We start from the raw sequence: 14,895 nt of genomic DNA, 5'->3' as shown, positions 1-14,895 counted from the left end.
CTGAGGCGAATGAGATTTGAGTAATGGTCGTTGGTGTTGATACCCACGTATCTGACCACACGACCATTCACATAGATTTTTGCTCAGAAAATTAGAAGGCTATATAGGTCATGATAAGATGAAACTTGTCGAAACACATTGCAAGAAAAGGATAGCAATATAATGATGAGTTGTAATAACGCCATCTATTGATCAAACCAATGAAGCTCTGGAGCTTTCATTTTTTTCTATGGATATTCAATTTTCCAGTCGTTTAAGCTTAATCTGTGGCGCTTGGGATCCGTGCGAGGTCGAGTCCCGAAGAGCCCGGATAATCAACGCTCCACTGTACACTCTTCTATTTCATCATTTCATTCAACGGTAGATTTGAAATTTTAAATTGCTTGAATTTTACTTGATAATAAGCACAATACGAAAAGAAGAAGAAGATAAACGTCATTCTCCATACAAAATGTATGGAATACCCGGATATGCTGGTTGCCAACTTACGTGGTAAAATAAACTAAATCAAAATAAAATACAGTGGAGCGCCGTTTATCCGCCCAAGCGCTACATATTAAGCTTAAACGACTGGAAAATTGAATATTCATAGAAAAAAATGAAAGCTCCAGAGCTTCATTGGTTTGATCAATAGATGGCGTTATTACAACTCATCATTATATTGCTATCCTTTTCTTGCAATGTGTTTCGACAAGTTTCATCTTATCATGACCTATGTAGCCTTCTAACTTTCTGAGCAAAAATCTATATGAATGGTCGTGTGGTCAGATACGTGGGTATCAACACCAACGACCATTATTCAAATCTCACTTGCTTCAGTGCTGGTGGATTCCGTTGGAGTTTACACAGACCACTGATTGATCTCAAATATCGAGTAAAATTGTGAATGTTTTGGATAGACTTTGGAGTGAGTACAAAGAAAAATCATCAAAGCATCCAGTTTGTTATGGATCTAACTGTCAAACCAGATTTTCTTCCTCTTTTCGTTTTTTAGACATCAAATTGCACTACATAATCCCACCTGATGTATCAACTCACTTTGATAGATTCCAAAATCGAATGACAGTATTTTCCTCCGTGTAATAAGACCTTAACGGTTTTAAAATAATCCAAGGTCTCCCTAATATGATGACCCTCCCCCAAAGGACGCACCTAATCTCCTTAATACACCTTGCATCGAACATTTATTTTGTGAACTGTCATTTGATCTTTCCAAACCATATCCTTGATTTGACTCTGTGCGTGTGATTTGTCAAAGCTTTTCTCATGACAGCAATAAGAGGGCTGCGTTTTTATAGTTTCGAGCAATTCCTTCCAAAAACTTCGAAATCGCTATGAAAATCTTGTAAAAAAAACATTTTCCAAACATACAAAGTTGCTTCTGCAATCTTGCCAATGTGCAGTTTTGTGTTTGCCTATTCTTCTCAGCTCGGTGTGTGTGCTAACATCCAGCTCTGTTGCAAATCACTCTTTCCTCTGGGTATCTCTTGGGATCCTTGGGTACAAAAAATAATGTTTGCTGCAAAACAATAATTAACACGTTCAGCAGCACTTCTTCAGGTAAGTTGTTATTTGTGCCTAAATTGTATTACTTAAGCTGACAATTGAAGTGCGTGGTTTTGTCAATTTAGAAAGAAACAATATTAGCTGCAAAAAATACTCTTAATAAATGTATTGCTTTCTGTGATTTTGCGTGAGTATGTGATAGCTAATACAGTGGATGTATGTTTTCAAACATCTAAAGCTGCTAGATATTCATTTCAATGTCGCATCCGCAATGGTATTATGTATATAGTTTAAAATGAGACTTGTGATCATGTGGGGGTAAAAGTAAATCACTGGGAACTCAACATTCTAGGTGTTTATTTATGTGACTCAATCCTATCGCATTTAAGTGACAGATTAAGGCTGGACTTCTACAGTTGCTGCATAATCAAATCACGCGTACATGCATTTAATGATAAATCTTTTCTTTTCTTTATTTAACAGATCTTCGTCGTACTTCCAAGAAAAGTATACCAGCGTTTGAGTGGGGCCAGATGAATTGACATTCAATCGTCGACCTGTTCCGGGAACGGAGAGCAATCGATTAACCCGTATATGGTGTAGCGCCGCATATCATCTCTTTGTGTCATCAGTTCTTAATTAACTTCAAGTTTGACCTACAACATCTGACTACTGAATCTTGCGTAATGATAACAAAAAATTGACGAACGGACATAGACAACACACTAGTGGCGATTTGTTGTACATTTTGGATCGCGCAGAAACATTGTTAGCAGCCCCGATTGATCTCAGTCGAACAAACTACAACAACAGTGTGAGTCTCGTCGCGGGATGCATTATTTTGGAGCAACTCTTTCATTGCCTGTACTGGCATTATCACTTTCAAGGCATGAGTCATCATCTGTTATCAGAAAGCCTGTGTCGTTTGAAAGGCCCACGGTTTGTCCAGTGTTCAACCAGCAACCGCTAGTTCAGTAATCAAGCGAGCGGAGCGAGTTAATCATACTAGCAACAAACTGTTATCTGTTCCAAAGCTGAGAATAAGTAAAGATTAAAGGTGGTTACCTTCTGTTACGTGATAAGTCCCGAACGAAGTGTCCCGAAAAACTGTGAATGCAACCGACCTGTTATGCGAGAACTTGATACAATCTAGAACAGCGAACAGTTAGACACATTTTTTTGAAACAATTATACAGTATCTGTGCTACTGCTTGTGCATCTAAGCGGAGCCGTGCGTGTGTGTTTGTGTAATAAGGACACATTAGTGCAAAGAAGAACGTATAACAGTCCAATCATGAAACAATGTCGCCAACGATGATAACCATCATACACTGCTTGGCTATCGGTATACTGATATTTTGGTGCGGAAAATGGATCATTCATCTGACTGCCATCACGTATGGGAAGATAAAACTACATAAAAAAGCATCCCAACAGCCGCGAGAAACTCCGTATCCCTCGGTGTCGATTCTGAAGCCGCTAATGGGAGTCGATCCAAATTTACAGAACAATTTGGAAACCTTTTTCCTCATGGACTATCCGGTCTACGAGCTGCTTTTTTGCATCGAATCCCCGGATGACCCAGCGGTTGAAGTTGTCAAACGATTATGTGATAAATATCCCAGCATCGAAGCTAAGCTTCTTGTCGGCGGCTCGAACGTGGGAGTAAACCCAAAGATAAATAATCTCTATCCGGGCTATATGCAGGCTCAATATGAGCTAATAATGATTTCCGATGCAGGTATCCGGATGAAGAGTGACACATTGACCGACATGGTGAACCATATGACGGAAAAGGTTGGATTAGTGCATCAGATGCCGTTCGTATGCGACCGAGAGGGGTTTGCAGCAGCGTTTGAGAAAATATACTTCGGCACAGTGCAGTCCCGGATCTACTTGTGTGCAGATCTCCTCGGTATTAACTGTCATACGGGAATGTCCTGTTTAATGCGCAAAGACGTGCTAGATCAACTGGGAGGTGTCCAGGCGTTTGGTTGCTATCTGGCCGAAGATTTCTTTCTGGCCAAGGCATTCCACGATCATAATTGGAAGTTGACGATCAGCAGCCAGCCTGCATGGCAGAACTCTGGCATTTGTGATATTAGCAGCTTTCAGGCGCGCCTTACACGATGGGCAAAGCTGAGAGTGGCCATGGTGCCAACGACCATCCTCCTCGAGCCTATGTCAGAGTGCATCATCGTCGGTATGTTTGCTTGCGGCGCCGCGAAAGTACTCTTCCGATGGAATCCATTGGTGTTTTTCCTCATTCATACACTAGTGTGGTTTCTGTCTGACTGGGTATTGCTGTCGATTATCCAGAATGGGGCGTTACCATTTAATAAGTTTACCTTTTTCGTCGGATGGGCTTTTCGCGAGATCAGCGGACCCTACCTATTCTTTAATGCTTTATGGAATCCAGCTATCAGATGGCGAACTCGTGTGTATAAGCTTGCTTGGGGGGGCGTTGCGTACGAACTTACATCTCAAATTAAGTCATAATTTGGGCTTACGTTGTTTTATTTTCTATGCGTATGTCTCTACTATTAGAACAAATTGCGTTCATAAGGAAAAACTTCATGAGTGAGCCATTTTTTTTAAGCAAGCGCACATTTGTACGAATAATATAAATACCCCACCCGAGAGAGCATTGTATGGAATAGGTTTATACATGAACGGTGTCAGATTTTTGTTCAGTTTGTTTTTTCGTACACGATTGTTTTCCTCGTCTTAATGTCACTAGTAAATGTATGCAAACGAAAACAAATATTCGGTTTATAAATCACTCGTTATTTCACTAGAAGTATCGTAAAAACCATCGTCGTTTAATATAATATATTCAGTACATTTGTCATTTTTGCATACGGTATAAATGTTAATTTGCGATGTTGATGAAACATCTCGATCAAAGGATCACCGTGGATAAGTTTTGGTTAAACGAGTTTATGTTTTTGTGTTTACTTTACCACTGTTTGATGTATATACTATTTATAAATCTTATGAAAACTAAGTTAGAACCCACTTTGGAACAAATAAAACAATTAGCTGAACGTAACAAAGTAATGAATGTCTTGCTATACGATGTATAAAATGCTAGAGAAAGAAAATTTTCTGACATGAATGTATCTCTCTAACATATGTACAATGCTAACCATCATCCCCGTTAATGTTGTTTGATAAATGCTTTAAATTTGCGGATTTGTATTATTCACCAAACTATCGGTTCTAATCATATGAGTTTTTTGTCTGTTGGCTATTGTAGATAAGAAACCTGGGATTAACGAAATGTTCGTACTGATAACGATGCGCGTTCAAGTGAAGGCTTACAAAAAGCAAGTGTGATACGATTTAAATATTAACCGATGAAATCACATTTCTTTACCAAAGTTTTGTAACCAACCAAACGACTGTTTCTTATCAATAAGAGGTTGAACATGTGTAGCAAGATTCTTCGGTAACCTATCTTATGAATTACAAACTGTGGACGTAAATAGTAAGGAAAATAATATCTTAATAGCAAGCCACATACCAAATCATGTGAAAAGTATTAGAATACTTGTTCTTATTTTTTTTTGTTAATTACACTGGCGACAGTTCTGCTGATTCGAGTTTAACGAACTTAAAACTATATTATTAGATTGCTACAAGGAAGCATGTTCTATTAACCTAGCTTTTGTTTCTATTTGGCGTAACGATCTACGCGGTCATGCCGACCTATAAAGGCTTTCAAGACTTATTAGTACCACGCAGCCGGATAGTCACAGTCCTTGCTACGGGGGCGATGGTCCATATAAGGTTTGAGGCCATCACGAGCATGCTGTTAAGTTGTGCGAGTTGACACTGTCTACCCTAAGATAACTTGGAGCTTGAGGCATTAAAGTTACTTGATAGGCGTTTTTATAGAATAGTTGGTTGAGCTTGATGGTAGGTTCAACCCGTATGAGATTACCTGCAGACGTTGAACTAAGAATAAACATGTGTCAGAATGAAAGGAAATTAAACCGAAAGTGCGAAAAAAAACCTCATTACACGATGCTATTAGGTCGTACCATTGAAATAAAGAATAAGAACAAAAATGAACCTATTTTTGTTAAAGCATGAGACTACATTTTTAAAAGTAATGTGACAATTTTAGTCATTTAAATATTAAAATACGTTTCCAAAAAAAAATCTTCTTCCACGTTCCACAGTCTGTATATCAAATTTATGTAGAGGCTATTATTGCGTAAAAATGTAATTAAAAGTTTGCAAATAACATTCTTATGTTTAAAGGGAGACATACGTACCATAATACATTAGCGAGTATTTTTTAACAGACGAGTATATTGCATTTTGTTGTGCGGCAAACGAGATAGGCAAATTGTTGTTTATTTTTTTAACTGTAATTTGCGGAAATGACCATCTTTTTTAACTAACACAAGGAACATTTATACGGCATGCTTCTAGTATTGAACTTATCATGCTAAACGAATTTTAACGGACAGTTGTTGGATAATCCGTGGTGTTCAATTATTCGTAAATTTCCTAGAATGAAAAACCCCGGATTAACGAAGACAAGTTTTTTCTCTGCTGAAGCAACAACACTCGGAATTGGTGAGAGCAGAGCACACGAGTGTTGGAAGGATCACAGGACTATAGGCCAACATCAATAGCTGCAACAACAACGTCTAATATGTCCATATTAGAAGAGTAGCACTAATTGCAAATTGTTTCAAATACGTGCGTATTGAGGAAAAGTGTATAGTTGGTGAATGTCTAGAGGAAGTGAAATAGTTGTAATGGTTCACTTTGTTGGTAAGGCATAACATGGAATAATCTCTGTCTGTTAGTTCGTGGTTCGTAGACAAAAGAAAGAAAGTATTGTGATGTTACTATGTGTACAAAAGCAAGTCCATAATATAATACCAAGCGATACCAGCTACCAAAGGAATATCTGTTTGAACCATTTTGTTATCACTGAGATTAGAGTAAGCTGCGCAGCAAGTGAAATCATATTCGTAGCCAGTCTGGAGTTGTTGCGTTTATTGCAATTTTTGCTACTTCTACAGCATCAAAGCGGGTTTGCTGAGTATGGAAGTGTCTGTGCGAGGATTCCGAGTTGCAAAGGAGGAGAGACCTGCGTGAAGACGGGTTGGCGTTTATTTATAGAACTGCTTTGCTCACTCGCATGTTGCGTACGTGTGTTGGAACATTCATAAATTTATGCTTATGTGCGCGGGCACCACGAGTCAACATGCTATCTACACCATCTGTGCATGACTTTGATGTAACAAGAATAGAGTAAGCAGCTCGTCGATTGAGATTGTAATCCACTGTGTATAGCATTTTTTGAGTGACACATAACATCATACATGAACATATTAATCTATTGGAAATGTTTTACAGACCCAGTACATATTTTTATGAGTCCAAAATGAGTCAAACAGCAGATGTTTGATCAAATCAATTTTAATATCGTTTATCTTATATCAAATTTTCTAACAAATGTGTATAGGAGTCAAATTATCGCAACGGTTGCTAGAAAATTGAACAAAGAACGCCATGCAAGGCGTCTCCATCAGCAGGATGTTGGAAATGCACCATTAATCGAAGCTGCTGGCAATGCATTACTCAATTTCGAGCGTGCGTATGTGAACGTAGTATGTGTCTGTGTATATACATGTGTGTGAAGGTGTTTGTTTTTGCCACAAGAGAAAAGAAACATGCGAGAATGCAACCATTCGAGCGATAAGCTTTTGTTGTTAGAATATGGTGGAAAAAGTGATTGCATCGGCGGTACAGTGAAGATTATGAAGTAGAGCAAAATACTAACAGAAGATTACAATGAGCACCAGGTTTCGGTAAGAGGTTTAAGAAACGTATGAAATTAATAGAAAAGTGTGACTTATTTTTCGCATTCCACTATAGGCTGAAAAAGTGCAATAATAATAGTTCCCTATCTAGTCATAGATGTGTGAGCAGGCTGCTAAAAAAGTGAAGGTCGCTAAACAAATTGCAAAGCTAAAGTAAGCTGCAACGTTTGAGCTGTGGAGTGCAGTGGAAAGTGAATAAAAAGGTCTACCTTACAATTAGCAAGAAAGTTAAATGATGAAAAATCGACCAGGAAGTTATGAAGTGAAAAGTATATATTTGTATTGCATCTGTGTGGCAAGGCAAGAAAGTTTTCTCATTTTGTAATAAGTGCCCGTAAAACACATAGAAGTGTGCCACGTTAGTTCCATTCGTGTGCATTAGTAGTGCTAGGGGAAACTGTAGTTCACATTATATCATATGTTCTACATTTCCTTTCAATAAAAGTGTAAAAGTGGATAGAATAATTGGTTTGCCAATAGCGTGCTAATGATTATCAGCTAAATTGCGACGAATATTTTTCTTGGTCGCAATTGCGTTACTCTAAAAACTTGGAGATGTACGCCAGTGAAAGCATAACCGATGGATTACAACAGTGTTGACTAGTATTCTTTGATTTAACGGTGTGGAGCACGTTGATCAGTGCAGAGTGAGGCATTGTGCAATATTTATGTACAGTGGCCACCAGGACGGTTTCCGCGGTGGAGGTGGTGTAAAACAACGGCCATTTCGAGAACCATACCGAACCGTAAGCGACGCAAAGAAAACGCTCGGTTTGATGTGCACAGAATGCCCAACACAAACGAAAGCTCGCATTCCGGCACGACTACGACGGTGGCGGCGGCAGCTGCAGCAGCAAATGCTGGGGATGACCTCGGTAGCACAGACGAGGTGAAAGTATTCAAGGACGAAGGTGATCGAGAGGATGAAAAGGCTTCGTCGGAAAATTTACTCGAGGAAAAATTTAATCTGATCGATCTTACCGAAAGTGCTGAGAACTTGGTGAAGAATTCGTCGGCTCGGCAGGACCTCAGCCCTTCTTCATATGCACCTGTTAGCCGTTCCGAGCCCACCCCAACTGGTAGCGGTACGGGTGGTGGGAGTGCCGGTACTAGCAGCGCCGGAAAACTAAATTCACCGGACCATTCGCCGGGCTTCAGCGGAATGGGTTACCTTCCCCCGTATCAGTATTCGAGCGGAACAGCCAGCGCACTGCAGGCGGCCGGTTCAATGGGCAAGGGTGCATTGGGTTTAACGCAATTTTTTTGTAACGATGATCCACTTTCTAACCCACCCCCCGCTCATTGCGGTATCCTGCCGTATCAACTAGATTCAAAAGCTATCGGTCTTTCTGCAAGGCAGTCATTGTACTCGTTCTCCACCAGCCAGTATCCGTATCCATCGATTCTATCCTCCAACATGTTGCCAGTACCGCCATCATGGCATTCGCCTTCCATGTACTCTACTGCACCTAGTTTCCGCAACTCATATCCATCTTCGCTACAGATCTACACAACGTTGGCTAGCGATCTATACTCGCGCTATCAATCCTCGCAGTCGCTGCTTAACTCGGTGCACTCGCATAACGTGCTTAATCAGAGTCTGCAACAGGTGAAACAGGAAACGGGTCTGGTTGGAGCGGGTGGAAACGGTATAGGGCAAGATTTAGGGATTGGACACAACTACAGTGTTCGGCAGCACGTGCATAGTCCGGGAAGCAAGTCCGCAGTTGTTGATCTGCCGCAGGAGTTAACGAATCGCTTCGGTCGTGCCCAGAGTGTTGGGAGTACCGGCAGTGGTGGCGGTGGTGGAGGTAGTGTCGGTAGCGCAATCGGCAACGGAGCTAGCAGTGGTGGAAGTAGCGGGAGCGGAACATCCAGTGGAGGTTCCAAGAAAAAGTGTGCATCCGAGCGAGGTCATCAGCAACAAGTGCAGCCGCAGAACCAGCAACAACCAAACCGGCCACATATCAAGAAACCTCTGAATGCATTCATGTTGTACATGAAAGAAATGCGTGCGAAAGTTGTGGCTGAATGTACGTTAAAGGAATCTGCTGCCATAAACCAGATCCTTGGTCGAAAATGGCATTCCTTGTCACGAGATGAACAGAGCGTGTACTACGACAAGGCGCGACAGGAACGTCAACTACACATGGAAATGTATCCAGGATGGACGGCTCGGGACAACTATGGATACGGCTCGAAAAAGAAACGGAAAGCGAAAAAGAAGGACCAACTGGGCAGCGAACCACCCAGCAGGTAAGTCTAAACGGTAGTTTCTGTTTTCCTTCCTGGTATAAGACATTTTATATTCTATATATATATATTCAAGTTTTGATTCGAACTAAACATAATTGAAACATATTTAGAGAATAGAGATAGACAAATAGAGAGTGAGATCGATGTAGGAAATACCCATCATTCCAACCAATTTCAAAAACTTCGTTTATTTTTAGTAAAGCGTCTTGAAGGCTAGACATATGGTTTCTACCTTATTTCATGTTTTCTGGCATGTACGACCAAATGGTGTACCGTTTATTTCGTCCAAGACATAACATAAACAACGTAACGTGTATGGTATGGTGCACAATATGAAAAAATAGCATTTGAGATGGTTTCCAAAGATAACACATGATGAAATTCAGCGTTAAAAACAATAATAAATTGCAGTTTTTTGGCTTTTACACCATACCTTGCTTTTCAATATCATTCTTGTAGCTTCTAGTGGCACTGTTCATAATATTTTGTTGGAATTGCGTCTGCAATCGATTATGCAAACATATAGTTTTTTATTTGTTTTAGTTTTTCAAAACGGTAGTATAAATTAAAGATGCCGAGATCATTATTATTATTGTTTTGCTGTAATCGCCAATACATTAGTCGTATAATATTGAAGATATTGTGTGAGTAAATGTTATTATGTAACATCATCCTCTATTGTTGGATGACTCAGCGTTGGATAATTTGATATCAAAATGTGCCTAGGAAATTAATGAATTATAAAAATACTTAAATACACTGAAGATACACTTAGATTAATTATAGTGTTTTTTATCAGGCACGCTTGCCGTTTTCCATAATACATCCCTTCCTATTATCTACCATTATATTAGCATAGCCATATGTGAAATAACTAAAACTGAAAATGAAATCAAAATACCGTCAAACGATCCACTTTATTGCAGGCGTAAGAAAATCTGTATACGTAACGAGGAATCTGACAACTACGATGGATCGCGTATGTCGGACGAGTACATGGGAAGCTATGGCACAGTGGTGTAATAAAACACCTCTAACACACCCCCACCTTCCATGCCCACAGGCCGTCACGATGATGCCTCTTTAGAGAACCGGGAGTACCGGCTGCCTATCCCTAATAGAAGTAGCACCGGCAAGAGCAACGCATGACTGCGAAGCTTTACTCAATAAGACTTCAAACGACACTTTGTATATGTGTAGGAAATATAAGCATAAGATAAATGATCGTGTGAAGTAGAGCAAAGCAAGGCAGCCTAACCCAACGATAGTACGATGTCTTTGTACGAATTTACGTGGAGATCGACGAATGTTTCACTTACCTAAACCATATTTACGTACGTCATCTGTGTGTATATCGATCGACTCTTACGTTTAACTCACCGGATTTCTTTTACTTCGTCGTACGATTATGCTAGGTAGAAAAGACCATTGGCCAAAGATAATTTAAGCAGTAATGAAGCGATGTTCTAGAAAATGCACATGTTGCAAGTAATTTATGTGCAATTAACAACTCAGAATGCACTTTTAACAAAAGTTGTGGATCATGTACAGTGTGTACTATTAATTTCTGTTTTAAGAAATTATTACAAAAATAGTTTACGAATGGTACTTAATACGGTGCCGCATTAAAACTGGAACTGTATCAAATGTAAAAGAATGTGCATTTTAGAAATTGAACAATATGTAAATGCAGTTTAGATTCAAGATGATAATGTTTTTCGGTTATACCACCGACGTAGTCGAATTAATATACCAGTACAGGGAAGCCATCGATGGCGCAATGGAAAGGCTATATACACTTCTCTAATTGTGTCTCTAATGTTTGATGCACAAGCCTTTTAGAGAGTGTTTCTTTTATGAAATATTTCATAAGATGTTTCTCACCCAGAATAAATTTTCGGTCATTTGATTTAATCATCATGCAAAAGTGTTTGTTGGCAACCAGCGCAAATAAGCTATAGTCAATCCATAAGTCAATATCTTCTAATGGGTAATGGTTGCAGGCTAGAATCTTTTTACATGCACACAAAGATGATTCCCAATCAGGCTAGAAGGGATCCTGCTTGAATATAATTATATACATACTATATATAGATATACATAATAGGTATTTTTAGCACGTAAGAGACAAATAAAAATGTGTAACAATGTAGCTGATAGTAAAAAGCCAAAATGCGAGTAATAGAACATGTCAATGTCAAATTTCGAATTGTTTATGGCATTTTAAAGCCTAGATTGCAATCGGAAGTAATAGAAGGAGGTTTTGAAACAATTTATCATTTTTGTAATGGTTTAATTTTATTACATTGCTTTGAATTCAGAGTATTCTAATTGTTTTCTTAACATCAAAAGTATCATTTTTACGTATTGATAGCAGGTTTCAATCCAATCTCATTTGCATCCAAGTGTAATATAGACGTGTTTTGTCTATTTTGTAAAAATATTTCCCCCCATGAGCATTTCCATTATCTGCCGACACTGCAGTTAAAAAATGCACAGTAAAATTCAATTCGCACTTTTTGCTTGAGATAACGTTAATCGTTATCACCTGTCAATTTGGTAAGCAAACACTTCAACCGGAACTACGTTAATTTGTTGGAGAGCGAATATTTCGTCAAAGTTGCGGTAGATACATTTTTACAGATAACGAGGGTGTCGAACCGTCTGTTCGAACTCACTTCCACTGGATTGTAACCCAACAATAGATGAGACCGGAACAAGGCTAATTAAAAACTTCCGTGGAACCAAGCCGGAGTCCTCTTTACATCATTCCTTTTGGATACAACCTTTCAATGATTACCGTTAGAGAATAGTTCAGGTCGTTCTTCGCCTTCGCTCTTACGTGGGTGCTACATGATGGTCGTGCGCCATTTTGCCATTTTGCCTCTCCTAATTTGGTTGCCATTCCCTCTGGTTTTCCGTGTTCCAGTTCGGTTGGATGTTTTTTTGGTTTTCTATTTTGAATCAGACACATAATCCCTCAGAACCAGCATTAAACCAGGGGTAAAAGTAAAAATATGTGTGTGTATGTGCCATGCCTCCGATTCGGATATGAAATGGTTTCATTCGGTTCTAATGCTACCGTTTGCAGCCATTGGTAGTGTCATCATTAGAGCATTTGCTAATAATCGGGTTGCCGCATGGTCGGTCTGGGCTTGAAACGGACGTAAAATTGCGTCCCGTGGATTGTGAGGGACAGATGAATTCAACCGATGCTCTGGCTACACAGCAACTAGGGGAAATTAAATCGCGTCTTTTGCCGCCTTCGCGACTTGCCCTTTGCATCGTCATCATCAGAATCGGTTTTAATGGAGAGTAATACGCGCAAGAAGCTATACCGTAGGTATTGATAATAAATAGAGATGGAAACATACCATTTATTTAAAGTAAGATAAGGAAAGCAATGTAAGTAGTGTAATGGGACAATGAATGAATATTTTAATCTTCTAAATTAGAATCGTTTGAGGGGAAACGTATGTACTTTTCAGCGACGTACACATTGCCGTAAAGTGACCAAAAAGCCATAATGTTGTGTGGTTCGGAATCCAACTATGGGAATATTTTTCAATTAACAAGAGTTTTAAATTTATTTAAATAATTAAGCAGGTATTAAAAGACGTTTCGGGGCGTTATAATATAAAATGCATGGATCAATATATGGGATTTTTTAAATCATTACATTAACACGAAAATACAACATATTACAACGCTCGACATAATTACACCATATTTCACTATCTTCTAGTATGAGAGGAATGAGCTTGATTTTATCACACTTACTGGCTGGTAAAAAAATATTTCAAAATGAATGACAAGCCATTTCGTGTCGTGCAATGAACAATATTACAGAATGTGCAATAACACAAGTGTGTGATGAGAGTATTATTTTCGTGATGAATTTACTTGCGAATGAGTTATTCATCCGTGTGTTGTTTCGCAACGAGAGGGTTGCTGCTGCTGGTTTCCTATCCGAGCATAGAGCTCAGCTTCACCCTACTTGTAGGGTTTCACATACCGTGTCGACGTTCATGCGACGTCGGGTCAATGCAGGGGATGGGTTTAATCTTTAAATGATTCCAAGGAATGAAGGGAATCGGTGAGTGCAATGTATATCTTACAGATACATACAGGGGCGAGCTATGAAAAGGGCCAAAGCATATTTACAATAGAAAAGCAAACAAAAGCGGAAACTTCTAACAACAACAATAACAACAACCACAGTGCTCCTTGCACTTCTGCGTAAGGCCACATTGTATCATTTGAAACAAACAGAGCAAGCGAGAGTAAACTGTGTGTGGTAGGAGACACAGTGAAGGTTGTGAAAAAAGGATGTAAATATAATTGTAAACAATAGTCTAGGCACATTCATGCACTCCTGTTGCCCTGCTTCGTTCTTGGTTCGAAAACACACGGGAACTGATAGGTAACTTGGATTTTTTATCATCCTTTCGCATGATGATGGAGAAATACTGCGGAATGCCTAGCGTGCGGTAAAATTTAAACCCTCTCTATTGTAGTTGACGTTTTTCGAACTGACGGCAGCAAAGATGATCACATGTGCGGCCTCGTGTGCAAAAAGAAAATAAAAGTGAGGGATGAATGTGTAATCTGTTCTTCCGGTTGTAAATGAAGTTAAACAGAAATTATGGTATTGTTAGTATTCAATGGGGCCAGTCTGGTGGTACAGTCGTCAACTCGTATGACGTAACAACATGCCCGTCATGGATTCAAGCCCCGAATAGACCGTGTCCCCATACGTAACAATAAGTCACTGAAAGCCAAGCTCACTTCACTAGGTGGGTACAGGCAGGCCTTGACCGACAGCGGTTGTTGTGCCAAAGAAGAAGAAGAAGAAGAAGTATTCAATGAAAATACATTAAAAGTTCCTTCAAAATGAAAAAAAAAAAAAAACTACACCAGAAATGTATGCATCTATACCGTAGGGTAGGAGAGGGGACGGAATTGCGGAGGAATTAAAAAATATAAATTTATAACTGTAACGCCTGTTTTAAATTTTCTAAGTTTAGGTAGCAGGGAGTTCAGCATTTTAGATCACTAAAAATGATTTTAATCGCGCTTGTACGTATGTACAATGCGAGACACGTGTTTTCAGAAACTTTATCCACAAAAATTGACCAGATTTCAACTATCAACCTGCACATATTCATTGTGAGTCATTATTTTGTATTCACAGTACATGTAATCGTGTGTTAAACATCAAAAGGCACAATGCTGAACAAATTACTATAAGCGAGTGAACCGGTATTGTAGGATTAGGATGTGT

General features: G+C 39.2%; 2 protein-coding genes across 4 annotated transcripts; both read left to right on the top strand.

Moving 5' to 3' along the window:
- Positions 1-1,242: 1,242 nt before the first annotated feature.
- Positions 1,243-4,566, top strand: LOC120958138 (ceramide glucosyltransferase). The gene is made up of 2 exons (XM_040380721.2): positions 1,243-1,560; positions 1,990-4,566. Exon 2 carries the CDS (start codon positions 2,809-2,811, stop codon positions 4,003-4,005), a length of 1,197 nt encoding a protein of 398 aa, XP_040236655.1. The 5' UTR covers positions 1,243-1,560; positions 1,990-2,808; the 3' UTR covers positions 4,006-4,566.
- Positions 4,567-4,670: 104 nt separating this feature from the next.
- On the top strand, positions 4,671-14,522 carry LOC120958135 (protein pangolin, isoforms A/H/I/S-like). 3 transcript variants are annotated; one of them, XM_040380719.2, is made up of 3 exons: positions 4,671-6,297; positions 7,447-9,611; positions 10,538-14,522. In XM_040380719.2, the coding sequence occupies exons 2-3, from the start codon at positions 8,143-8,145 to the stop codon at positions 10,632-10,634; spliced, it is 1,566 nt and encodes a 521-aa protein (XP_040236653.1). In that variant the 5' UTR covers positions 4,671-6,297; positions 7,447-8,142; the 3' UTR covers positions 10,635-14,522. The 3 variants fall into 3 exon arrangements, with proteins under 3 accessions (XP_040236653.1, XP_040236652.1, XP_049465795.1); XM_040380718.2 differs by having other exon boundaries at positions 7,411-9,611; XM_049609838.1 differs by having other exon boundaries at positions 6,998-9,611.
- The last annotated feature ends 373 nt before the right edge of the window (positions 14,523-14,895 follow it).

The sequence above is a fragment of the Anopheles coluzzii genome, chromosome 3 (genome assembly GCF_943734685.1).
Source record: "Anopheles coluzzii chromosome 3, AcolN3, whole genome shotgun sequence".
Lineage (NCBI taxonomy): Eukaryota > Metazoa > Arthropoda > Insecta > Diptera > Culicidae > Anopheles > Anopheles coluzzii.
This window is presented reverse-complemented; position numbering and strand designations above follow the sequence as displayed.

Excerpts from the sequence above, each read along its gene's own strand:
- LOC120958138 (XM_040380721.2), top strand. The coding sequence starts at position 2,809 with ATGTCGCCAACGATGATAACCATCATACACTGCTTGGCTATCGGTATA.
- LOC120958135 (XM_040380719.2), top strand. The coding sequence starts at position 8,143 with ATGCCCAACACAAACGAAAGCTCGCATTCCGGCACGACTACGACGGTG. Across the intron at positions 9,612-10,537 it reads GGCAGCGAACCACCCAGCAG|GCGTAAGAAAATCTGTATAC; the intron begins GTAAGTCTAAAC and ends ACTTTATTGCAG.